The sequence below is a fragment of the Muscardinus avellanarius genome (assembly GCF_963383645.1).
Source record: "Muscardinus avellanarius genome assembly, chromosome: 1".
Lineage (NCBI taxonomy): Eukaryota > Metazoa > Chordata > Mammalia > Rodentia > Gliridae > Muscardinus > Muscardinus avellanarius.
This window is the reverse complement of record NC_137786.1, coordinates 207,928,376-207,949,579: the sequence shown is the minus strand read 5'-3', so window position 1 is coordinate 207,949,579 and position 21,204 is coordinate 207,928,376. Positions and strand designations below refer to the sequence as shown.

General features: G+C 51.5%; 1 protein-coding gene across 1 annotated transcript in view; it reads left to right on the top strand.

The window, feature by feature from the left end:
• ABTB2 (ankyrin repeat and BTB domain containing 2) overlaps positions 1–21,204 on the top strand; it is a gene marked incomplete at both ends in the record, with an annotated part of 177,437 nt that overhangs the window by 139,671 nt on the left and 16,562 nt on the right. Inside the window, 2 exons of the mRNA XM_080688755.1 lie at positions 18,667–18,819; positions 20,586–20,751. Coding sequence (XP_080544881.1) covers positions 18,667–18,819; positions 20,586–20,751 — 319 coding nt within the window. The remainder of the gene's footprint in view (positions 1–18,666; positions 18,820–20,585; positions 20,752–21,204) is intronic.

Sequence of the window (21,204 nt, the reverse complement as noted above, 5' to 3'; positions counted from 1 at the left end):
GGAAAACCACAAATTTTTAAAGTTTCAGAGCTAAAAAGAGATACCCTAAAAATACCTGGCCAAGTAGACAGTCTAACCGCCCTCTGATGACCTGCCCCTGGCTGAAGCACATCTCACTGTCCTCATTCTGACCGCGCAGGCCCCGGAGGCTCCAGAGGGTGGGTCTCAGCCCTACAGGCCCTGGGGGTGTCACCACCCTAACATTCTCACCACAGCTCTGGGGAAAACTTCTTCTCCTGGTGCAAAAGGTGATCGGAGTTTGCCAGGGTGGCCAGGGCTTGGCATTTGTGAGCCTGGAGATATCCCTCCCAACCCCCCACATACATACACCTGCTTCATTCCCTTGAAATTCCTTCCCCCATCCCACCTCAGGACCCTGGGCTCTGAGTCCACCCGGCCCAAAGTAGACAGAGCATCCAATTCCAGGTGTGGCAGTGGTGCCTAGCCTGAAGGCCTTCTTGGGGACTGATGGTCATTTGGGTCTGTTTGGGATTAAGCAACCTCCTCTACTGCCCCATGTGTGGGTCAAGGAGCCGTCTTGTGGCCTGGGTTCAGCAGCGTGCTGCCACAGATGGTGCCACTTCATTGTTGAAGAAATGTACACTGATTCCTTCCAGTGAGAGGCTGTGTGTAACCACATCCCTGGGGATAAAGGGGAGTGACAGGCTGTCATCCCTTCTGTGTGACACTCACTGTGGCATCTCCTCAGCTGCACGCTCCTTCTACACTGACCTATGGGGCCTTCGTGTCTCCCAGTTCGCTTCCCTAGAGCTGCCCACTCTAGGTTTGGGGAGAGGAGGGGGGCAGGAGGAGGAGGGAGTCACAGAAACAGCAGGAGTGTTGGGTGTCAAGTAGGTGGCCCTACAGGAATTGAGAAGACTCTCCATCATCCCATCCGTGCCCCGTAGTTAACCAGGCAGCATCCATGAACAGAACACAGGCACTGGGGCAGAGGCCTGGCTTATCCACACAGGCCCCCTCAGGCCTCTGGCTTCTCACCTGTAAAATGGGCCAAGTGAGCCGGGTGTGGGCGCACGCTTGTAATCCCAGCTCTTGGGAGGCTGAGACAGGAGGATCACACAGGTTCAAAGCCAGCTTCAGCTACTTAGCAGCTCACAGCAACTTAGTGAGACCCTGTTTCCAAATAAAATATAAAATAGGTCTGGGAATATAGCCTGGAGGTAGAAAAGCTCCTGGATTCCACCCCCAGTACCACAAAAATAAATAAATAAATAAATAAATAAATAAATAAATAAATAAATATGGGCCAGTGTTTTATCCAGAGGATAGAGTGAGATGTCCTGTGCTCTTCCCTTGAAGGGGCATGTCTACCTACTTCTGTGTGTTTTATGCCCCACAAGACATTAGCAAGGGAGGTGCGATCATTACCTCCATTTTACAAATGTGGATTCTAGGCCATGGGCACCTAGCTGGTAAGTGGCTAGACCAGGATGTGAACCAGGTTCCTGGCGTTTTCAAAGCTTTTGCCTTTCATGGTGCCAGCAGTGGCTTCCCTCTCTGGCTGCTGAGATCTGATCATAAAGCTCTAAGCAACAGGAGTGGGCCCTGGCCCATAGGGTCACCTCTCCAGCCCCGCCTGCCTCTCCTCTCCCAAGACCCCTCCATGGGCACCTGGGGACACTCCCCCTGCTCTCTCCAGGATGCCTTTCTCGTTGGCAGCTTTGCCTCATAGCATCAGCCAGGCACAAGGCAGGGCCTTGAGCACAGGATTAGTCACAGCTGCTGCCCTGCAGGGTGTCGCCCCCCAAGTCAAGCTGGGAAAGTGAAAGACGGTCCTGTCAGGGATCCAGGGAGATGGGGCGCCGCCTTCCCGTGAGGTCTGGAGGAGAATGGACAACCATCTGGCTAAATGTGGCCCTTGCTGGTTGGGCCTGGAGGCAGAGGGATGGGCCAGCTGGAACAGCAGCTTGGGCGGAGGGCACCTCCTCAGTCATCTTCCTCCTGAGGAATGAGGAGGAGGGATGTGTAGACGCGCAGGGCAGGCAAGGGGTCTGCCAGCTCGCCGGCAAATTGCTGGACGATGACATCATGGAGCAACAAGAACACAGGGAGAGGCAAGGATGGGGGTGCGGAGGGCGAGGTCGGCGCAGTCCCCTGCATCGGAGCCTGGGGCGTCGGAGGGGTACCCAGACAGGAGGAGGCCATGGAGGTGGGCCACCACCAATTCACTCGCGCAAGCCTCAGGCCCTGCCGCGGTCCGTGCCCTAACCCAGACATGCTTACTTGGGGGATGTGGGGCCTGCTGGTGGCCGGGACACACACCAGGAGAGTCCAGCCCGTCCTGGAGCCTGGAAACATCTGGTGTCCTGACTCGTTAGCCGGCTAGAACAGCTCGAACCGAGGCAGAACAGAGGAGGGGCCCTGGCACTCTACCTTGCTGCTGTTCAGAACCTCCAGCAGGTCACTCCGCCTCTTCCAGGCTTAGATTCCACAGACACTCACTAGCTTAAGTTCTTATAATCACCTGCAGGGCAAGAGGGCTGAGCTAGCGTACTTTCAGAATAGTCGCTGGGACGCCGTGGACAGCATCTGAGTGTTAGCGCCAATGATTATTTGTGTGAGGCAGAGAGAGCCACGCATGCAGGGACCAGGTGGCAAGAAGAAACAGGTGCCCAGGAGGGAGGCAAAGGGCAGGGTGGCCTAGGGCAGCTACAGAGAGCTGGGGCCAAGGTAAGGGAGGTCTGAACTTGTGGCCAGGAAGGTCCCTTCCTCCTACTGTCCCCAGCTCTTTGTGACAGCTGAATTGTATTCACCGTCTTCCTGGGGCCTGAGTCTTTCTGAGGAGGCGGCAGCAGAGGGTCCAGAAGCCCTTCCCATCCCATATGCACGATGAGAGGCGCTCCTACCAAGACCCACCCAGACACCCATCCTGCCACCGTGTGACGTGGGCTTGCACCACCAGACAGCTCCAGGCGGGACACAGGCTGGGTTGATACTAATCTTAGTCCCCATTTCCCATTCCCCCTTTTTTTTTTGTTGGCGCTACTAAGGCTGCTAGGAAGTTGAGGCCATGAGGTTTGTGTTTGAGTCTCCAGCTTAATGAAGAAAACAAAAATAAGACAGGTACTTAAAAATTAGCAAAAGCCACCAGACGAGCCTGGCATGGTGGCGCAGGTTTGTAATCCCAGCATTTGGGAAGCTGAGACAGGAGGATCATAGTTTGCAGACAGCCTCCGCTACTTGGCAACTCAGTGAGATCCTGTTTCAAAATAAAGGATAAAAATTAGGGCTGGGGGTGTTGCTTAGAGGTAGAATGCCCCTGGGTTCCATCCCCATTACCACAAAAAAAAAAAAAAAAAAAAGAGAAGAAGAAGAAGAGCCATCCGATGGTGTAAGAGGAAGCTCAGTTGTGTGACAGCTCCTTAGGCCTGCCCTCAGGCCCGGGAGCCTCTTGGATCCAATCCCAGCCCTGCTACTTTGGGCTGTGTAGCCTCATGCAGGTCACCTGGGCTCGAGGCTGCAGTCACTTCTTAGTGTGGGACAGTCGTGCTGCCCTCACTGGGGTGGTGTAGAGTTCCCTGTTAATACACATAATGACTTGGAGTAGTGTCTGGCACACAGTATGTCTGCTATCATCATCTTCGTGGCCACCACATTCAGAAGGGTCTTTGGGCAGGCTGGTGATTGGGGGGCTTTACATGGGCCTCAGAGGGCAGCAGCGGGAGATTCAGACAAGCGGGGTGGTGTAGACAGCAAAAGCCATAGAATGTCTGCCACTTCAAAGCCATGTTTCAAGACAGAATGGGATCTATGCTTTCTTGTTTGTTTGTTTGTTTGTTTGTTTGTTTGTTGTGTTGCTAGGAATGAAACCTAGGGGCATTCTACTTCCTACCTACACCTCCAGCCCTATTTTTTATTCTTTATTTTGAAACGGGGGCTCACTAAGTTGCAGAGGACCTCATTAAGTAGCTGAGGCTGGCCGCGAACCTGTAACTCTCCCGTCTTAGCCTAAGTACTGGGATTACAAGCGTGCACCATCATGCCAGGCTTGGATCCATGCTTTAAAAGCAAAACATAGGTAGTGCGTTTCCAGGACATCACCAGTTGTTTAGCACATGAGCTACAGTCGGGTTGGACTGCAGGTCAGCAGTTGCCCAGTGGAGGAGCGTATCCTCCGTGATGCTGTGGTCTGAAGGTCAAGGCCAGCCCTTCCCCCTCTGGCTCTGTGATCTGAGCAAGTCAGCCTCAGTTTCTTCCCAGTAAAGTGGAGATCCAAGCCTCTTTCCTCGGGTGGCACCTCAGGTTCTGGGGAAATGCCCTCTTTGCCACTGAGGCCCCCAGTGAGGAGAGGCGCCTCTTTGTTCCATCCCAGATGCAGAAGGGGGGTGCTCCCCACAGAGGAGCACTTTGCATAAATCAGAGGCGCCCACCCATAGGCTGTGCGTTCAGTCTGAAGAAGCGGGCTCGTTAATCTTTTGCTCAGCTTGCTAAAGTGTTTTCTTATCAAATAATAGAGATGATGGCAGTGGTGGCTTTATGCTACTGACTTGTGATTCTCCTAAATACCATTTCAAGAAGATTTGCAATGTTAAGCTCTTTTCTCTCCCCCCCCTTTTATGTGCATTAAATTTCCATCTGTTTACCCAAAATGGAAGTAAATGAAATAATAGCTATTGGGTGGATTAAGAACTTGCTTCCATGTATCCCTCAGACTGGCATATCCAGTAACCTCTGAGTGGCTTGGTTAGAGGCTGCCATGCACACAGAGAGCTCCTGCCCCCAGACACTTGCGTCACCATGCCCTCTTTTTTGTTTTCTTTCTAAATCTAAATTTGTGATTGTCTTGCTTAAGTATCTGTGTATATACTTGCCTATCCCTCTCCCTTACCCCTCTAGAATGCAAGTGCCATGGGTCTGCCTTGCTCCTGAGGGCTTCTCGGCACACAGAACGGTCCTTGGCATGCAGTAGGCAGTTAAACGTCTTGCTCAGTTCCTAAAATAGGCAGTAGAGTCTAATGGTTGGGCTCTTTGGAGTCAGGCCATACTGTGAGGTCCCTGCTCTGCCGTCACATAGTTGTGTGACTTTGGGCAAGTTATTTAATTTCCCAAGCCACCATTTTCCCAGATTGAAATGAAAAATGACTTGACCTACTTCCAAAGGATTTTGTGGGGATCAAATGAGGTGATACATGAGAAGGGCTTGTCACAGAAATAAGCTCTCCATATATGGTAGCTGCTAATATCAGCATAATTACTATTATCATAAACCTATGGAAGGGCTAAAATGGATAGATCATGTTTAATGCATGTTTAATAATCTGAAAACACTGGTGAATATAAGAGCCTTGTCTACTCAAAATGCGTGTTTTCTCTCCCTGCCTATTCACACCCCTCCTCAGTCCCTGCCTTTAACTCTATCTAACTCAGCAGACAGTCATCATGCCCAAGAACTTGGTAAGTGACAGAGAGGATAAGGTAGACCAGATATCTCAAAGGACTTCAGTGAGGATTGTTTTGGTTGGAGACATCTACAAGCTAGACTTATCGCAGCTCACCACCCAAGGATTTCAGAGAATTCTACAGCCTGGCTTTCATCCATGCATTGGATCAAAGACCAAGCAGCAGTGTTGGTCACACTCTATGCTCCTTGGTGTGTGCTGTCCCTAGCTTCTGGCTTGCAGCTTTGCCACAGAGTCAGGCTGCCACTGCAGGCCTGGGAGTGATGCGTTCTGATTTATTTTGCATGGGCTAGAGGCGTTGAGACACAGCTTTACAGTCTATAAAGACTTTACATAGCTCCCCAACAGATCCTCACTGGAGCTCTTGGAAGAAGCTACTTCCATAGGAGCAGACAGAGCCCCAAGAAGGTGCAGAACCTGCCCAAGGTTGCTGCTGGGAAGAGGCAGTGCTGAGCTCTGGTGGGGAGGTCTGATGATGATAATACAATGACTCTGCACTGTCCACATTTGCAAAATCCCTCCCATCCCAGGCAAGAGGACCAGACTCAGGAGCCGGGTCTCCCAGTCAGCACCTCTTCGACCCAGTGGGAATTGTACAGTTTGCTCCCAATTACTTGGGGCCTCTTTCCCACCAGACTTGAATTTTCTGGCTCTGGGTAGCCAGTCTGAGTGTGGGCATCTGCCCAGCATCCAAGATGGAACAAGCCAGGAACTTGGAGCAGACAAAGGAAGCGGTAGTGCCAATGGCGGAGGCAGGACAGGATCCTGGCCTGGCCTCTGACAAGTGCCCCTGGGGCTGCCGTTGCATACGATTTCCTTTCCTATTGTTGGGCCCACTGGTCCTCAGAGAAAAGAAGAGTGGGAACTGCCGGGCCTGGGGCTTCGTTCATTTGGAGTGTTTTTTTAACGTGGGTAGCAACAATCCCCTTTGTCTGCAATATTGCCAGGATACTGAGAGTCCTCAGTGCAGGGAAATCCCAGTGCTAAAGGGAATTGATTTCGCTTTTAAAAGGCAGCTCTCAAGCTAAGCTGGAAACTTTTCAGACCCCAGGGATGGGGGCAGGATGGGAGCTCAGGCCCACGGGGAACCAGGCTGGGCTGGTTTCTGGCCTGCTCTTACTTGCCTGCCGGGCAGCTCTTCGTATTCCTCTCTTCCCCCAAGCCTAGCCACTTCTGACAGCTGTCTGTGACTTGCCTTACCCCCCTTTACTATTTGCAGGTTTGGAGGAAGGCTCTTAAGTCTTGAGCCCGAGGTATGCTCCCTGAGACTTTGGGGTTCAGCCTCTGGTCCCAAGCCAAGTTCAGGGCCTGCTAAAAGCTGTGCGTGTAAACACTGGAGTTTGGGCAAAGTTCTGCCCCGGGCTCACAGAGGTGAGCCTGGACTCCATCACACCTCCTTCCAGTCCTCTGCCAGCAGCAACATTCAGTGTTTCTCCTGAGGCAGTCTGGTACGGAGACAGACCCAAGCGTGCTTATTTTGCTTTGTTTTTTTAAGGGCCAGACAGACCACCACTGGCTAGCTATGCAACCCTGGTCATGTGTCCAACCTCGCAAAGCCTCGGTTTTCACATTTGTTGAAATACAAACTAATAATATACCACTCTTGCAGGATGGCTATTAGGATCAGAAATAATATATGCGAATGGCCTCCTGCTTTCTTGGCCCATAGTAGGCCTTCGGTAGCTCCTCACAAGGTGAGTGTGCTGCTCAAAGCCCGTGCCAGAGTCTCCCCTGAGGCTGCATTTGAAACGTGGGTGCAGAAAGCAGGGCCAGGCCCCACCCTGGAAATCTCTCATCACTTCTTTCTCTGGCCAGGCTGGAGCACACCCCCCCATACCCAAGGGCCCATTCCCACCAACAAAGCCACTAGTTGTCTGTCAAGAATTTCTCCCTTACATATGCACCTCTCTGTCAGCCCCGAGAGTTGCATGCCCCTGCCTCCTCCCAGGAGTTTCTAAAAATCCTTCATGTGACCGGGCATGGTGGTGCACGCTTGTAATCCCAGCATTTGGGAGGCTGAGACAGAAGGTTCTTGGTTTGTGGCCAGCCTCAGCTACTTAGACCCTTTGTAACACAGTGAGACTGTTTCAAAATAAAGAATAAAATATAGGGCTGGGGTGCAACTTGAAGGTAGAAGGTCCCTGGGTCCCATACCTAGTACTGCAAAAATATATATAAAAAAAATAACCTCTTCATATGACACTATAAATGGTCACCTTTCAGACTATGGGAAATGGGTACAGTGGGTGCTGTGAGATTATACTTAGCTGAATTTGAACAGAATTACCCACTCTGAAAGGCTAAACAAAAGACACCACCCCTGACCTACTGCCTGGCAGGTGTCCATCAGGTAAATGAAGCTGGACCACTGAGTCCTGGGGTCCCCAGGGCTGTCATAATAACGTAGGCTGATGGGTGGTGGCAAGTCCCCACAGGAGGGAAGTGTGTCAGAGGCCCTCACCTGCCCAGCCTCCAGATGGTGAAAGAGCCTGTGGTCTCTGATGATCAGCTATCACAGATGCCGGCATGGAAGAAGAAAGCCTGTCTCTGCCACATGGCAGTAGTGGCCACATAGGTGAGGTGTGACCCATCAGCCGGGAGAGCCACACCCAGAAAAGTAGAAAGAAACCTGCCGTGGCCCTGCTCCATCCCAGCACGTGGGAAGCAGTGATACTCTGGCCTGCTGGACCAGCCGTCCGCCCTCCAGGCAGCCATGCTGGGAAGCTGTGGCCTGAGAAATAGGGCAGATGCCCTGGACCTGGCAAGCTCGGGCCTTCCCTGCTGCCTGGGAAAGCGTAGAGGGGCGGTGGCCCGTGTGCCATCCCCACTGAAATCTAGCCCGTCTCACCCACCTAAAATGCCACCAAGGACAGATGGCGATGTATCCCCCACCAAGCCGCAAGGCCACAGGACATCAGCACGGCCACATCTGCCCTTTCCCTTCCCTGGAGACAGCCCCATCCCAACATCGGAGCTGCCTTCCCAGAAAATGCTTTGGCCCCTGGTGGTCAACAACCCCCCACCCCAACTCCAAGTCGTTCCTAGTTGGAAAGTTCTCTTGTGAAATAATTATCTTTATATCTGGGAATTGTAAGGACAGACTCCCGAGACCATGTTAGCCACCCACCGGAAGACCCTGCCTCCAGGAGTGGCGCACAGCCCGGCCAGAAGACCCTGCCTCCAGGAGTGGCACACAGCCCGGCCAGAAGACCCTGCCTCCAGGAGTGGCGCACAGCCCGGCCTTATCTATGAATTCAGTAGCTTCTGCCCTCAGAGAAAGGATGGTCCAGTGGAGAAAGCAAACAAAGCAACATTCAAAAAAAGAAGTATACAGTGAGTCAGTGCCAGGTGGCAGTAGGCTCAGCTCTGAGGGAGAAATAGAGACCTGCAGAGGCTGAGGTGGGGGCCTCCCACTACCTAGAAGGCAACATGGACCAGGCAGAGGGATCTTGGGGTTCTTTAGCCAAGTGTCCTAAACTCTGATGACACGGTAGTCCTCCTCACCTGGGTGTCCCAGTGCTACTGAGAACAGCAGGCTTCTTCCCCCACAAGCACAGCCCGGTTTGGGCGACATGTTCCACATACTCCTCGGCATGCAGTGGGCTACATCCTAATGCTGTAAATCAAAAATGCACTTCATGGAGCTGGGCGTGGTGATGAACGCTTGTAATCCCAGTACTTGGGAGGCTGAGACAGGAGGATCGTGGTTCACGGACAGCCTCAGCTACTTAGTGAGGCCCTTTGCAACTCAGTGAGACCCTGTTTCAAAATAAAGAATAAAAAATAGAGCTGGGGTATAGTAGAATGCTCCCGGGTTCCATCCCCAGTACCGGAAAAAAAAAAAATGCACTCAATGTCCCACACTTCAACTTACTCAACCTAGGAGATGTCCGCTCATGTTTGATTTTTTGTGGGACTAAGGATTGAACCTAGAGACATTCTGAGCGACACCTCCAGCCCAATTTTTATTTATTTATGAGTGTGTGTGTGTGTGTGTGTGTGTGTGTGGTACTGGGGGTGGAACCCAGGGGCTTCTCTACCTACAGGCTTATACTCCCAAACCTATTTTAAACTTTTTATTTGGAAACAGGGTCTCACTAAGTTGCTGAGAGCCTCACTAAGTAACTGAGGCTGGCTTCGAACCTGTTTGATCCTCCTGACTCCGCCTCCCAAGTGCTAGGATTACAAGCGTGTGCCACGCCCGACTATTTTTTATTTTGAAACAGTCTCACTCTGTTGTGAAGGGCCTCACTAAGTTCTGAGACTGACTGCGAACCTGCAATCCTCCTGCCTCAGCCTCCCAAGTACTAGGATTCCAGGCCTGCACTAGCACACCTGGCTCAGCCCATTTTATAACAAAGTGTTAAATATCTAGTTTCTTGAGTACCATACTGAAAGTGAACAATGGAATCGTTGTATGGTTGTACTTCTGCCCCACCCTTGGGTAGGGAGGTTAGAAGTCAAATCTTCGCAAGCCTGGGACCATCTAGACAAGCTGTGTGTAATAGTCATCATCCCCAAGATGAATGAATTGAACCAGGGGCACTAAGTTGAGTGTCAGTGGAGTGGACTCCTTGGGATCTTGGTCTTGGGTGATGGCATCCCAGCTCTACCACTGGCTAGGCACATGATGTGCGGAAATTTTTCTCATCTTTCTAGCCCTTAGTTTTCCCATGTGATGTAGGCATGATAATAGTGCCTACTTCCTAAAGTAGGTATGAGTAAGTTAGTGAGGAAATACAAAGGGCTTAAACCAGTGCCGAGTGCTTAGTAAATGCTCTGTAAGTGTTAGTTATTTAAGGTTTTTTAATTATTCCTGGATTGCCATGTGTCACACAACTGACCTCATCTCACTATTACTGTCAGGCTCCCATTGAGACCTCAAGGGTCACTTGGAAAAAAGGGAGATGGCTCACAGCTAATCTTGATCTGGCTGTGTTCTAAGTGGATATCCATAGGCAATGGTACATCCAGCCAGGTGCAGTGGCACACACCTGTGGTCCCAGCTACTCAAGATGCTGAGCCAGTTGGATCATTTGAGCCCCGGAGTTCAAGGCCAAATGAGGCAACATTAGTGTCTGTCTGTCTGTCTCTCTCTCTCTCTCCATATTTATATATGTATACACATGCCCTACAGGGCTGGCTTAGCATTCACAAAACCTTGGATCAGTCCCCAGTGTACACACACAAGCATACACACAGCCCTAGAAATCATCATACACGTATCCAGGCAAACTTTATCAAGCATCTTTAATCTATCCCAGATGAATCTTAATAAGAGAAGTGTATTTTCCCTACAGAAAACCCAAAGTCCTGCCTCAAACAGAAGTGCCCTGACCCCAAGCAGGGCTTCTGCCACAGGTCAGCTGCACAGCAGGCTGCCTCAGGGTGAGACAGGCCTGGGGTCCGAAGAGAGGTACATGCGCAACACTGACTCCAAACTGAGCCAGACCATTCTGGTTTATCCAGCAATTCTAGAAAAATAATTAGTCCAAGATGTGAGCCGGACTAGAATTGCTTCCTTTGTGCTGCAAGTGAGCTCTGACTTCGGTGAGACAATGTTGGTTTTATTCTACATGGGCGTTTTGGCTTGGTTTTGGGCTCTGTAGAAATCTTGGGGAGGCCATGGAGAGGGCCAGAGAGCCAGCACCAGAGCCCACCTACCCCTCCCAAGAGAGCCTATTTGTGGAGCCATTGCTGGGGACAACCAGGCCATCTCTGCAGTGCCTCTTGCCACCTCCAGACCTGGCCCAGATGGCAAGATGCGGGGGGGGGGGGGGGTCAGCATGCTGCGCAGTGAGATCTGTGGGCCTGGGGAAACCGATGCCCACAACCTGGGGCTGGGCTCTGATGCCCGCTAACAGAAAGGCAAAGTTAGTGGAAGGACTTAGGGCTGAGGATAGGAATCCCTGATCATCTTCCATGACTCTCTGGCTGATCCTCCCTGGACTCCCAGGGTGCTCTGGGGTGGGTTGTGCCTCCTCCAGTCATCCCAGCCTAAGGAGCCAGGCCTGCACCCGAGTCGCTGTGCTCACAGCCAAGGGTAGGAGTGAAACCGTGGCCTCCCGCCCCTCCCCCGCCCTGTGCACATCCAGCCCTCATGCCCAGCTCCTCCTGGGTGGATGCGCAGGAGGACAAACCTGCTGGCCCCAGATGCTCAGCTCATCAGGTTGGAGACAGAGGCACAGGCTTTCTCCTGCCTGGGACACTGGTCACATGGTCTCCAGTTACGGGCTGTTGCCCATCGGCCAACCTGACTCTTGGTCCAAGGCCCCTGCCCACCTCAAGAGAGAGAACACAGCCTGCTTTGAGCTGGAAATCGGAGGCGTTTCCTGTTCTGTGTTGTTAAGACACTGCTTATAGCACTATAATCCCAATAAATCATACGTTTGAGGAGTAGGGCAGGGTTTATTTATTTTTTTTCCAGGCTGCAGGGACCTCTTAAAACCAAGGTCTTAAGAAGTTTATTCTCCTTTTTTTTGAAGGGGGGAAAATGGCTTTGGTAGTCTTGGTCCTGTTGAGGGGCCTTGTGAGACCCTCATATTGATTTAGTCAGGCTCATTGATAAGATTAATTCAAAGGGAGCGCTAATGAGACACGGAACGGTGACACCTGGGTCCGACGTGCCTGTTGCCACCGGGACAGCTGTGTGGGCAGCTGTGTAACCTTCTGTGAGGCACTGAACCTCTTTGAGTTTCTATTTTCTTCTCTAGCAATGCAAGGAGTTGGTGAGGGTCATGTAAAAAGACCCACATTCCCTGCCGGGTTTCGTGGTTTCTTCCTATATGATAATGCTGCCAGAAGTCAATGACCCCCTTAAGTGGCTTCGTTAATCAGCAAGGTGTGTGTGTGTGTGTGTGTGTGTGTGTGTGTGTGTGTGTGTGTGGCGTTATCAAGTTGCAGATCTCAAGAACTAATTCTCCAACCCCCGGCCCTGCCACACCATGCACGGTCACGTCGTGCCGGGGTTCCGTGTTGCTCCCTCCCCCTGCGAGTATCTCCCTGCCAAGGCAGAGCCTGTGCTGCCAGGAATCCCGTGGCTCACGCTCAGTGTAGTGGCTGCGTTTGCTTCCTGTTTTATGAGCCGGGTGAAGCGCTGGCGGGCTGCTCGTGGGCAGGCTGCTGCTGGCTTTACTTGTTTATACTTGCTGTCGGGGAAAGGCAGGGAGCTGGCTGGACTGTAAGGGGGCTGGGGCTGAGGCATTTAATGGGATCCAATTCCTACAGCCTTCTTTGCTATCATGTTTTCTCTACCAGCACACTAAGCTAGTCAGAGCATTTGGCGTTTGTGGAAAGCACCATGCTCTACATGCTTAGAGCACTTACACCCTGCGTACATGCTCACAACAGTCCTGGGGGAGGGGACATCTGGTGTAGACACATTTTGCTCATAGGGCAACTGAGGCTGGGAGGAGTGAGCTAACTCGCTTATACAAAGAAGCTCGTTGCACTGGGTGTGGTGGTGCACACTTGTAATCCCAGTACGTGGAAGGCCTGAGACAGGAGGATCACAGGTTCATGGTCAGCCTCAGCAACACGAGGCCTCTGCAACTTAGTGAGACCCTGCTTTAAAATAAACAAGAAAATAGGGCTGGGAGTACAGCTCAGCGGTAGAGTCACCTTGGGTTTGGGTTTAATCCCCAGTAACACACACACACATACACACACACACACACACACACACACACACACACACACACACAGAAAAAAGATTCAAAGGAGTTCTTTGGGAGTGCACCAGATTCCAGCCCAGGCAGTTTCCCCAGAGCACTCTGTGTGGTAGGTACAGCTACTTCCATGTGGAAATAAGTGCAGAGAGGTTCTCACTGTGGAAAAATTCTAAAAACCACTAACTTAAGCCGTGTGTGTGTGTGTGTGTGTGTGTGTGTGTGTGTGTGTGTGTGTGTTACTGGGGATTGAACCAAGGGGCATTCTACCTCTGAACCATTTTACTGGCCCTATTTTTTATATTTTTGCAGTACTAGGGATTAAACCCAGGGGCATTCTACCTCTGAGCTACACCCCCAGCCCAATTTTTATTTTCTATTTTGAAACGGGGTCTCACTAAGTTTCAGAGGGCCTCACTAAGTAGCTGAGGCTGGCTGTGATCTGCAATCCTCCTCTCATAGCCTCCCAAGTGCTGAGATTACAAGCATGTGCCACCATGCCCAGTTTATTTTTTATTGTATTTTATTTTTATTTATTTTTTTGTGGTACTGGGGATGGAACCCAGGGGCATTCTACCTCCAAGTGACACCCCCAACTCTGTATTTTATTCTTTATTTTGAAACAGGGTCTCACTGAGTTGCAAAGGGCCTCAATAAGTAGCTGAGGCTGGCCGCAAACCATGATCCTCCAGTCTCAGCCTGAAGAATGCTGAGATTACAAGCGTGCACCACCACAACCGGCCTTATTTTTTATTTTAAAACAGAGTCTTGCTAAGTTGCTGAGGCTGTACTTGAACCTGTACTCCTCCTGTCTCAGCCTCTCAAGTTCTGGAATCACAGACATGTTCTACCATGCCCAGCTTTTTAACCCTTCTTTAATAGAAAAACAGGCCCAAAGAGGGTAATGATCTGCCTAAGTCCAATTGTACTGAAGAAACTAGAACTCCTTCCCAGTAAGGATGCCTCAGGGGAGGGGTCTAGAGTCTTCAGATTCCTGGTCAAGAGTGTGCATGCCAACCCTATGCCACCCTAGGGCTTACCAGGTTGTACCCCATCAAGGGTGGAGTCCTAGCTCCACACCTACTAATGCCTGCCCACCCCAAGCAGTGTTGGCCAGGGGATCTGCCATATTTTCTAAGGCAGAGGTCCTTGAAATGTGGTCCTGGAACCCCTAGGGTCCTGGAGACTCTTTCTAGGAGTCGACAACATCAAGCCTGTTTTCATAAGATATTTGCAGCTGGGTACTGCGGCACATGCCTGCAATCTCAGCTACTTGGGAGGCTGAGGCAGGAGGCTTTCAAGTTGGAGGATAGCTTTAGCAATGGAAGGAGACCTTGTCTAAACATAAACAATACCAGGGATGAGCTCAGTGGTCGAGGTCCCCTGGGTTCAACTCCCAGGACCTCACAGACATACACAAAAAAGGAAAGGGGGATGGGGAGGGTATAATTTGCATTCTGACTATCAGTTTTCTCACAGGTGCCCAGGGGAGTTTTCAGAGGCTGTGCAACATAATGATACTGTTTCTCTGGCAGTTAATGGGATATGATTTTGCCTATTCATACATTTTAGCATTTTCTCAGTTTAATTTCTGATACAGTCAACATCAATAGAATAACACACATAAACAAAATCTCTTTGAGGTCCTTAATTTCAAGGAGCATCAAAAGGGTCCTGAGACCAAAATAATCTGAGAAGCACGACTTTGAGATATCAGACCCAGCCGAGGGGCAACTCAGCAAGCAGAAAGGGCTGAGCCCAGGGGCTTTCCTCGCCATTCTGGAGCGGAAAGGCTCGCAGCCAGGCTCAGGCTCTGGGAGAGACAAGAGGCGGAAAACCACCTTCTTTGGGAGGGCACAAAGCAAAGACCTTCAGGAAAATGTGTACATCAGTCACTCTCGGCCTTGCTTCTCCGAGCCCTTTCACCCTGGAGTTTCAACACAGCCGTGGCCATCGCAGATGGGAGTTTTTATAGGGATTTTCCAGAACGTCCAGTAACATAGACGAGCTCTTCTCAGCTGGATGAAATTACCAGAAAGGAAACAGCACCCTAGAACCCACAGTCCATGAGATGGAATGTTACTTTAAAAAAATTGCTTATTGTTTCATCTGCCCAAGGACAACAGGCCGAGAAGGGAGGTAGACCCAAGAGAAAGGCCTGGGAAGGTTGGTTTGGGGTGGCTGCAGCCTTGTTTGGCGATAGACGGGTACTAACCACCACCCCAGAGGAAGAGGGATGATCTAGATTTCTATAGGGTGAGAGTATTAATTCTCACCATTCATAATCAGTGTGCAATTCAGGAAACAGAGACCACACTAGGTATATTAAGCAGGAAGGGATTTCATGCAGGGAATTAGGCACCAGTAGATACGGGAAGGGCTCAAGGAGCAGGTTCTAGGCTGAACCTCCGGAGTGACTCCAAGGGCAACACAGAGCTTGTGCCTCAGAGGGTTGCTCCAGAGACGTCCCCAGAGCTGTGATTCAGGACTGGAGCTGGAATCGAGAAGTCTTTGCTAGCTGGGCATGGCGACACGCCAGTAATCCCAGTACTCAGGAGGCTGAGATGGAGGACAGACTCAACAATACAGTGAGAGTATCAACAACCTTAATGAGACTCTGTTTAAAAAATGAAAAGGGATGGGATTGTAGCTCAGAGGTAGAATGCCACTGGGTTCAATCCCTAGAACCACACATACACACAAGAAATTTTTTTGCTGCTATTTCACCACAACTACTGCTGCCTCTGGAATATCAGACAGAAACTAGACCCTGGAATGTTGTGTAGGGAGCAAAACAAGACAAAGGGAGCACAGAGGCGGCCTCTGCCTCATGTTCACTTACCAGACCTCTTGGAGCAGCATCAGAACAGTGGAGCCTAATTTGCATATAGGGCCCCAGGTGCAAAGGAGTCTGGGAAGTGTAGTTTTCAACTTCCCAGTGTCTGAGCAAGATGGTATAATGAAGGCTGGATGGGCCATCCCCAGAACACACCCACTGAGGTTAGGATGCCTCCTATGTGCTGAGCCCTAAGAGGCCTGAGGCAGGAGAAGTCGCCATCTGGTTAGGCTTCCTGATTTCTCAAACTCTCTCTTGGATTGCCCCTGGTGCAGCTGGAGTGGCCGCTTAGAGGCTTAGTAGCCACACTTGGCACTTGGTCTTGGCCGTTGGCCATAATAGGGAAGAATGGCTGGCAGATCCACAAATTATCTTTTAATTTACACGTCAGTCTTCACTGCTAATGGTTTAACGAAAGCCTTCTCCTCAAATGAGGAGGACTGATACACAAAAGTCCCTCTCTGAGCCTGCCTTCCAGCCTTGCAATGGAAAAATCATAAAATTCGGAAATATTTGAGGGGGATTCAAATGAGCATTCATAATCAAGAGAAATCTTGTAAACAGAAGAATAATTCATGAATGATTTTTCTTCTCTAGATTACATGTGTTTCCCCATAAAGTCCCAGCTTCCCACTATAATGAGTCAACACTGTACCCTGGAAAATTAGACATTATTCTTAGCAGAAACATGACTTGGTTCCTAGCTGAAACCTGGATGTGTTATACCAAATTGCTGATAATCATCCATATTTTTAGTAGGTCAACAAACATTTATTGAGGACCTACTGTGTTCAGCCTGGGCTGGGCATGTTTTGAAGAATGAAGAGATGAAGAAGGCATTATTCTGACTTTAGGAGAAATAAGCTAGACAGTAAGATTGGACATATTCATTGCTGCAAGAGAGAGTTCTAGAGAGTCTCAGAACAGAAAGTGTTTTTTTATTTTTTAAGAGAGAATCAGGGAAGGCTTCAGGGAGGAGGTGGCACTGGAATGGAGCCTTAAAAGATAAAATCTAGACCGTGGAGGTGAGAACTGACCCTTCCCATGGATGAGGAGATAGGAAGAAGTAGGGTGGGCTGGAGGCAGGGGAGACACTGGTGGTCTGCTCTGTCCCAGTGACAGGTATTGACTAGGGCCAGATATAGTTAGTGAGGCTCGGCACCTTGAAGGCCAGGACCGTGGGGCCCTCCCCCTCACCCCAGTGGACACTCGGGGACCAGTTCAGTGACACAAACCCAGATGTAGTTTCTGTTGCAGCAGAAGCAGAACATCAGGATAAACTTCCCAAAAGAACCACCTTCAAGGTCACATCTGATTATTCTGCTTTTTCCTGTTTTGTTTAGCTTTTTAATAAAAAGCATCCTTTATCCTCAAAGAGAGAAACTGTGTGCTGCTGAGCTAAGCCTTTGGAGACCTGGGATGATCCTCGGGCCACCTCTGGGGTGGCCTGCAGTTGGCTTTACAGACACCTAGGAGAGAATGCCTGTCTTTCTCCTGGTTGGAGCACGTGCTGTGTGTCAAATGGAAATATGGTGGTGGCAGCCCAGTGCTCAAAAGCCTGGGGAATCAGGAAAGAAGTTTGGATGGGGGCGGTGCCACCCTGGCACAGAGCCCGCTCCTTGGCTTAGCTTAAAAGAGAAGACAGAGGGTTGGGGCTGGGGACACAGGCAGGAGCTCTCGATCTCTCAGCAGAGAGAACAGACGTGCAGGCCGAGGTTCCAGGGCCGCCTTCTGCCCGTGCCCTGGTGGAGGAAGAGCGCCATCCATTCCGAGCAGAGCAGGCTGGGTGCCCCCCAGAGCCATGAAGCTGGCCGTCAGCGCTGTGGGGTTTGCTGGACTGGGAAGCGCTCTCCTGAGAGACCTTCACTGAGAGGAGGCTTTCATCAGTAATGAGGGGACCCGCCCCCCTCGATGAATCCAAGAGCTGGGGGGGGGGGTCTGCATGGCCCTATAATGTCAGGGGGTGCCCAGCACAGTCTGTGTGGGTGGCGCCCCCTGGTGGCAGGCAGGGTGCCTTTGAAAGGTGCTCCAGGAGCTTGCAACCCAGCCGCCTCCCTGGTGGCCTCTCCTTGCTTCTGTAGCGCTGTCCTGCACCATGGCTGTGGGTTTTGGTGTTGCACAGGCGCCTGGATTGTTCTTCCCTTCAACTCGGGCTGATGCTCCTCCCTGAGCACGAGGCCAGGGGCAACGCTGGCCTGGCTCAGGACGTAATGGGGCCACCTCAGCCTGAGCTCCAGAGGAAGAAGGCAGGAGCGTCGCCCATATAGATGCACGTCCTCTCGTTTAGCCTCCCAGGAATCCTGAGAAACAGGTGTTACCCCATGCCGCGGTGAAGACAGGCTCAGGGGTGTTGGTCTGGGATGACCAGGTGTCACCGTGGCTAGTGTGTCTGAAGCCTGGGTCTCTCAGCCTCTGTTCTCCACTAAAGGGACAGCCTGTGCCCTCTGCAGGGAGGAAGACCTGGACACCCCATCTGAATTCTTAAGAGGAGACAGAAGTCCCAGTTGCACATGTTGGCAACCCCCACCTTTCACTAGCCACCTAAGGGCCCCCACATCTAATGGCCATGATGGGCATTCCTCCTGACCCAGGACAGGGTGTCCGTGGAATGGAGGATGGTTAGGGTCTCTGAGTAGACAGAAGGACCCCACACCCTACCCTGAGGGTTACAGGCTGACCATCTTCTGTGATCACATTTGCCGAGGGGACCCGTCCCGTCCTGACCCCCTCTGCTGTCTTGCAGACCTTTCATGCTGCTGCCACCGCTGATGGAGTGGATGCGCGTGGCCATCACCTACGCGGAGCACCGCCGCAGCCTCACCGTGGACAGCGGCGACATCCGCCAGGCGGCCCGGCTGCTGCTGCCCGGCCTGGACTGTGAGCCCCGACAGCTCAAGTACGAAACGCCTCTGTACCCCTCTCTTCTCTGGGAGGGCTGAGAAGGGAGGGAGAACAAAGGCCATAGGGCACTGGAGCTGTTTTAAGGCATTCTCTGCATCTATTGGACTGATCTATTCAGGCTTTGGCTGCTATTTATTTTTTTACTTATTTATTTATTTATTTATTTATTTATTTATTTATTTATTTTTGGTGGTACTGGGGTTCCTGGAAGCCCTTCTACCTCCGGGCTACACTCCCAGACCTATTTTATTTTTGGAAACAGGGTTTCAAGCAGCGCAGCTGGCTTCGAACCTGCACGATCCTCCTGTCTCCACCTCCCAAGCGCGGGGATTACAAGCGTGCGCCACCACGCCCGGCGTTATTTATTTATTTTTGTGTGTGGTACCTAGCATGGAACCCAGGGGCATTCTACCTCCAAGCTACACCCCTAGCCCTATTTTTTAGTCTTTATTTTGAAACAAGGTCTCACTGAATTACAAAGGGCCTCACTAAGTAGCTGAGGCTGTCTGGGAACCGCGATCCTCCTGTCTCAGCCTCCCAAATGCTGGGATTACAAGTGTGTGCCACCACACCCGGCTCTTGGCTGCTACTTAGATACATCTTTTGCAGCCCTGGGTGTGGTACACAGAGTACACGCACATTTGGGCTCGGGCGGGAGAGCTCACCATGTAGCCTTGGGACACTGGGGGCGAGGGTCGGGAGTGAGCCTCTATTTTCTGTCTTCCTATAATTGCCATTGTGTACTTGAATACGCGTAGGCCCGGTCTGAGCCCTGCCTTTATATATGCTTTGTTAGTCCTCGTGACAACTTAGAAGTGGCTCTGTCCCAGACAAAGAGGCTGCGGCTTGGAGAGGAACAGTCCACAGGCATTCAGCTGGCAAACCGTGTCTAAATTTGAGCCTGTGCCCTTTGCCCCTTTTCACGGTGCCCCTCTCACATGGACTGGCTTGCCTCAGGAGCCCTTACGGGGGTGGCTTCCTCCACCAGTCCCTGGCCCATGAGGGCCTGGTGTCTCTTTGTTCTCTGTCCAATCCCCAGGTATGACCTCCTCTGTCTGCATGGCACAGGCCTGGACCACGTTCTACACGTGAATGTTCTATACTTTGATCCAACCAAGGATCCAGGCAGACGCTGCTGCTGGGAGTTTGTCCTATGACTCTGTAGATGCAGGTTTTGTCTGTGACTCTCCCTGGTACTTTGGGTTGACTGAGGGGTAGGGATTCTAGGCCTTTCTCTGCCATGTCTTTGGTACTTCTGGACCTGAAGAGGAAACTTGGAAGAGAGACATAGAGATGAAAACTAGAACTTGGGCACTGTGATGGTTTCACAGGTTCAGGACAGCCTGCCCCACACTGAGTGCGCAGCCTCCTGGCCGGGTCCTCCCCGTGCTGAGCCGCCTCCTCCTCCTCCTCCTCCTCCTCCTCCTCCTCCTCCTCCTCCTCCTCCACCTCCTCCTCCACCTCCTCCTCCACCTCCTCTTCCTCCTCCTCAGGGCGGCCCCTCATAGTTAATCTAGAGACCGTTGACAGCTCCTAAGATCTGGGCACAATTCTTTCACCATTTTATAGAAAAACAGAAGCGTGTGCTCTTCACAGAATATGGCGAGGCCATTTGTGGCTGATCTGAGTGTCATCCCCGTCCTTCCCCCACCCGAGCCATCCTCGGGCCACCTGCCAGCCTGGCCCAGCTGTACCACCTGTCGCTGATGGACAGGGTCCTAGCACAGTCAGGCTCACGCACCTCTGGTCTCTTCTCCGCAGACCCGAGTGCTGTTTCAGTTCCTTCCGGAGGCTGGACGCCCGAGCTGCTACGGAGAAATTCAACCAGGACCTGGGCTTCCGCATGCTCAACTGCGGGCGGACGGATCTCATCCAGCAGGCCATCGAGGCCCTGGGGCCTGATGGGGTGAACACCATGGACGACCAGGTAATTTCTGAGAGCTCCACTAAGCGGGCATACGGACCAGGGTCAGGAAGGGGATGGCAAGTGAGTCAGAGGTGGACAACTCCCTTTGTCTGAAACCTGAGGCATGCTCATCTCTCTGCTTCCGAGAGCTCAGGTGTCTCCTGTACCGTCAGAATGTCCACCTGGACTGTCCCTAGGTCCCCTCACACCTGAAAGGACAAAGTTTGACCACACCGGTTTGGCCACCTTGTAGCCAAGAGATTTATTGAAGGGACTGGCATGAAAGGAAGAAAAAAGAGAGGAAGAGAGGAAGAGAGAAAGAAAGAAAGAAAGAAAGAAAGAAAGAAAGAAAGAAAGGAAGGAAGGAAGAAAGGAAGAAAGAAAGAAAGAGGGAGAGAGAAGCAGAGGGGGAAAGAGAAAGAAGAACAAAGGGGGGAGAGCACGGGCTGGGGTCAGGGTTATAAACCAGCTTGG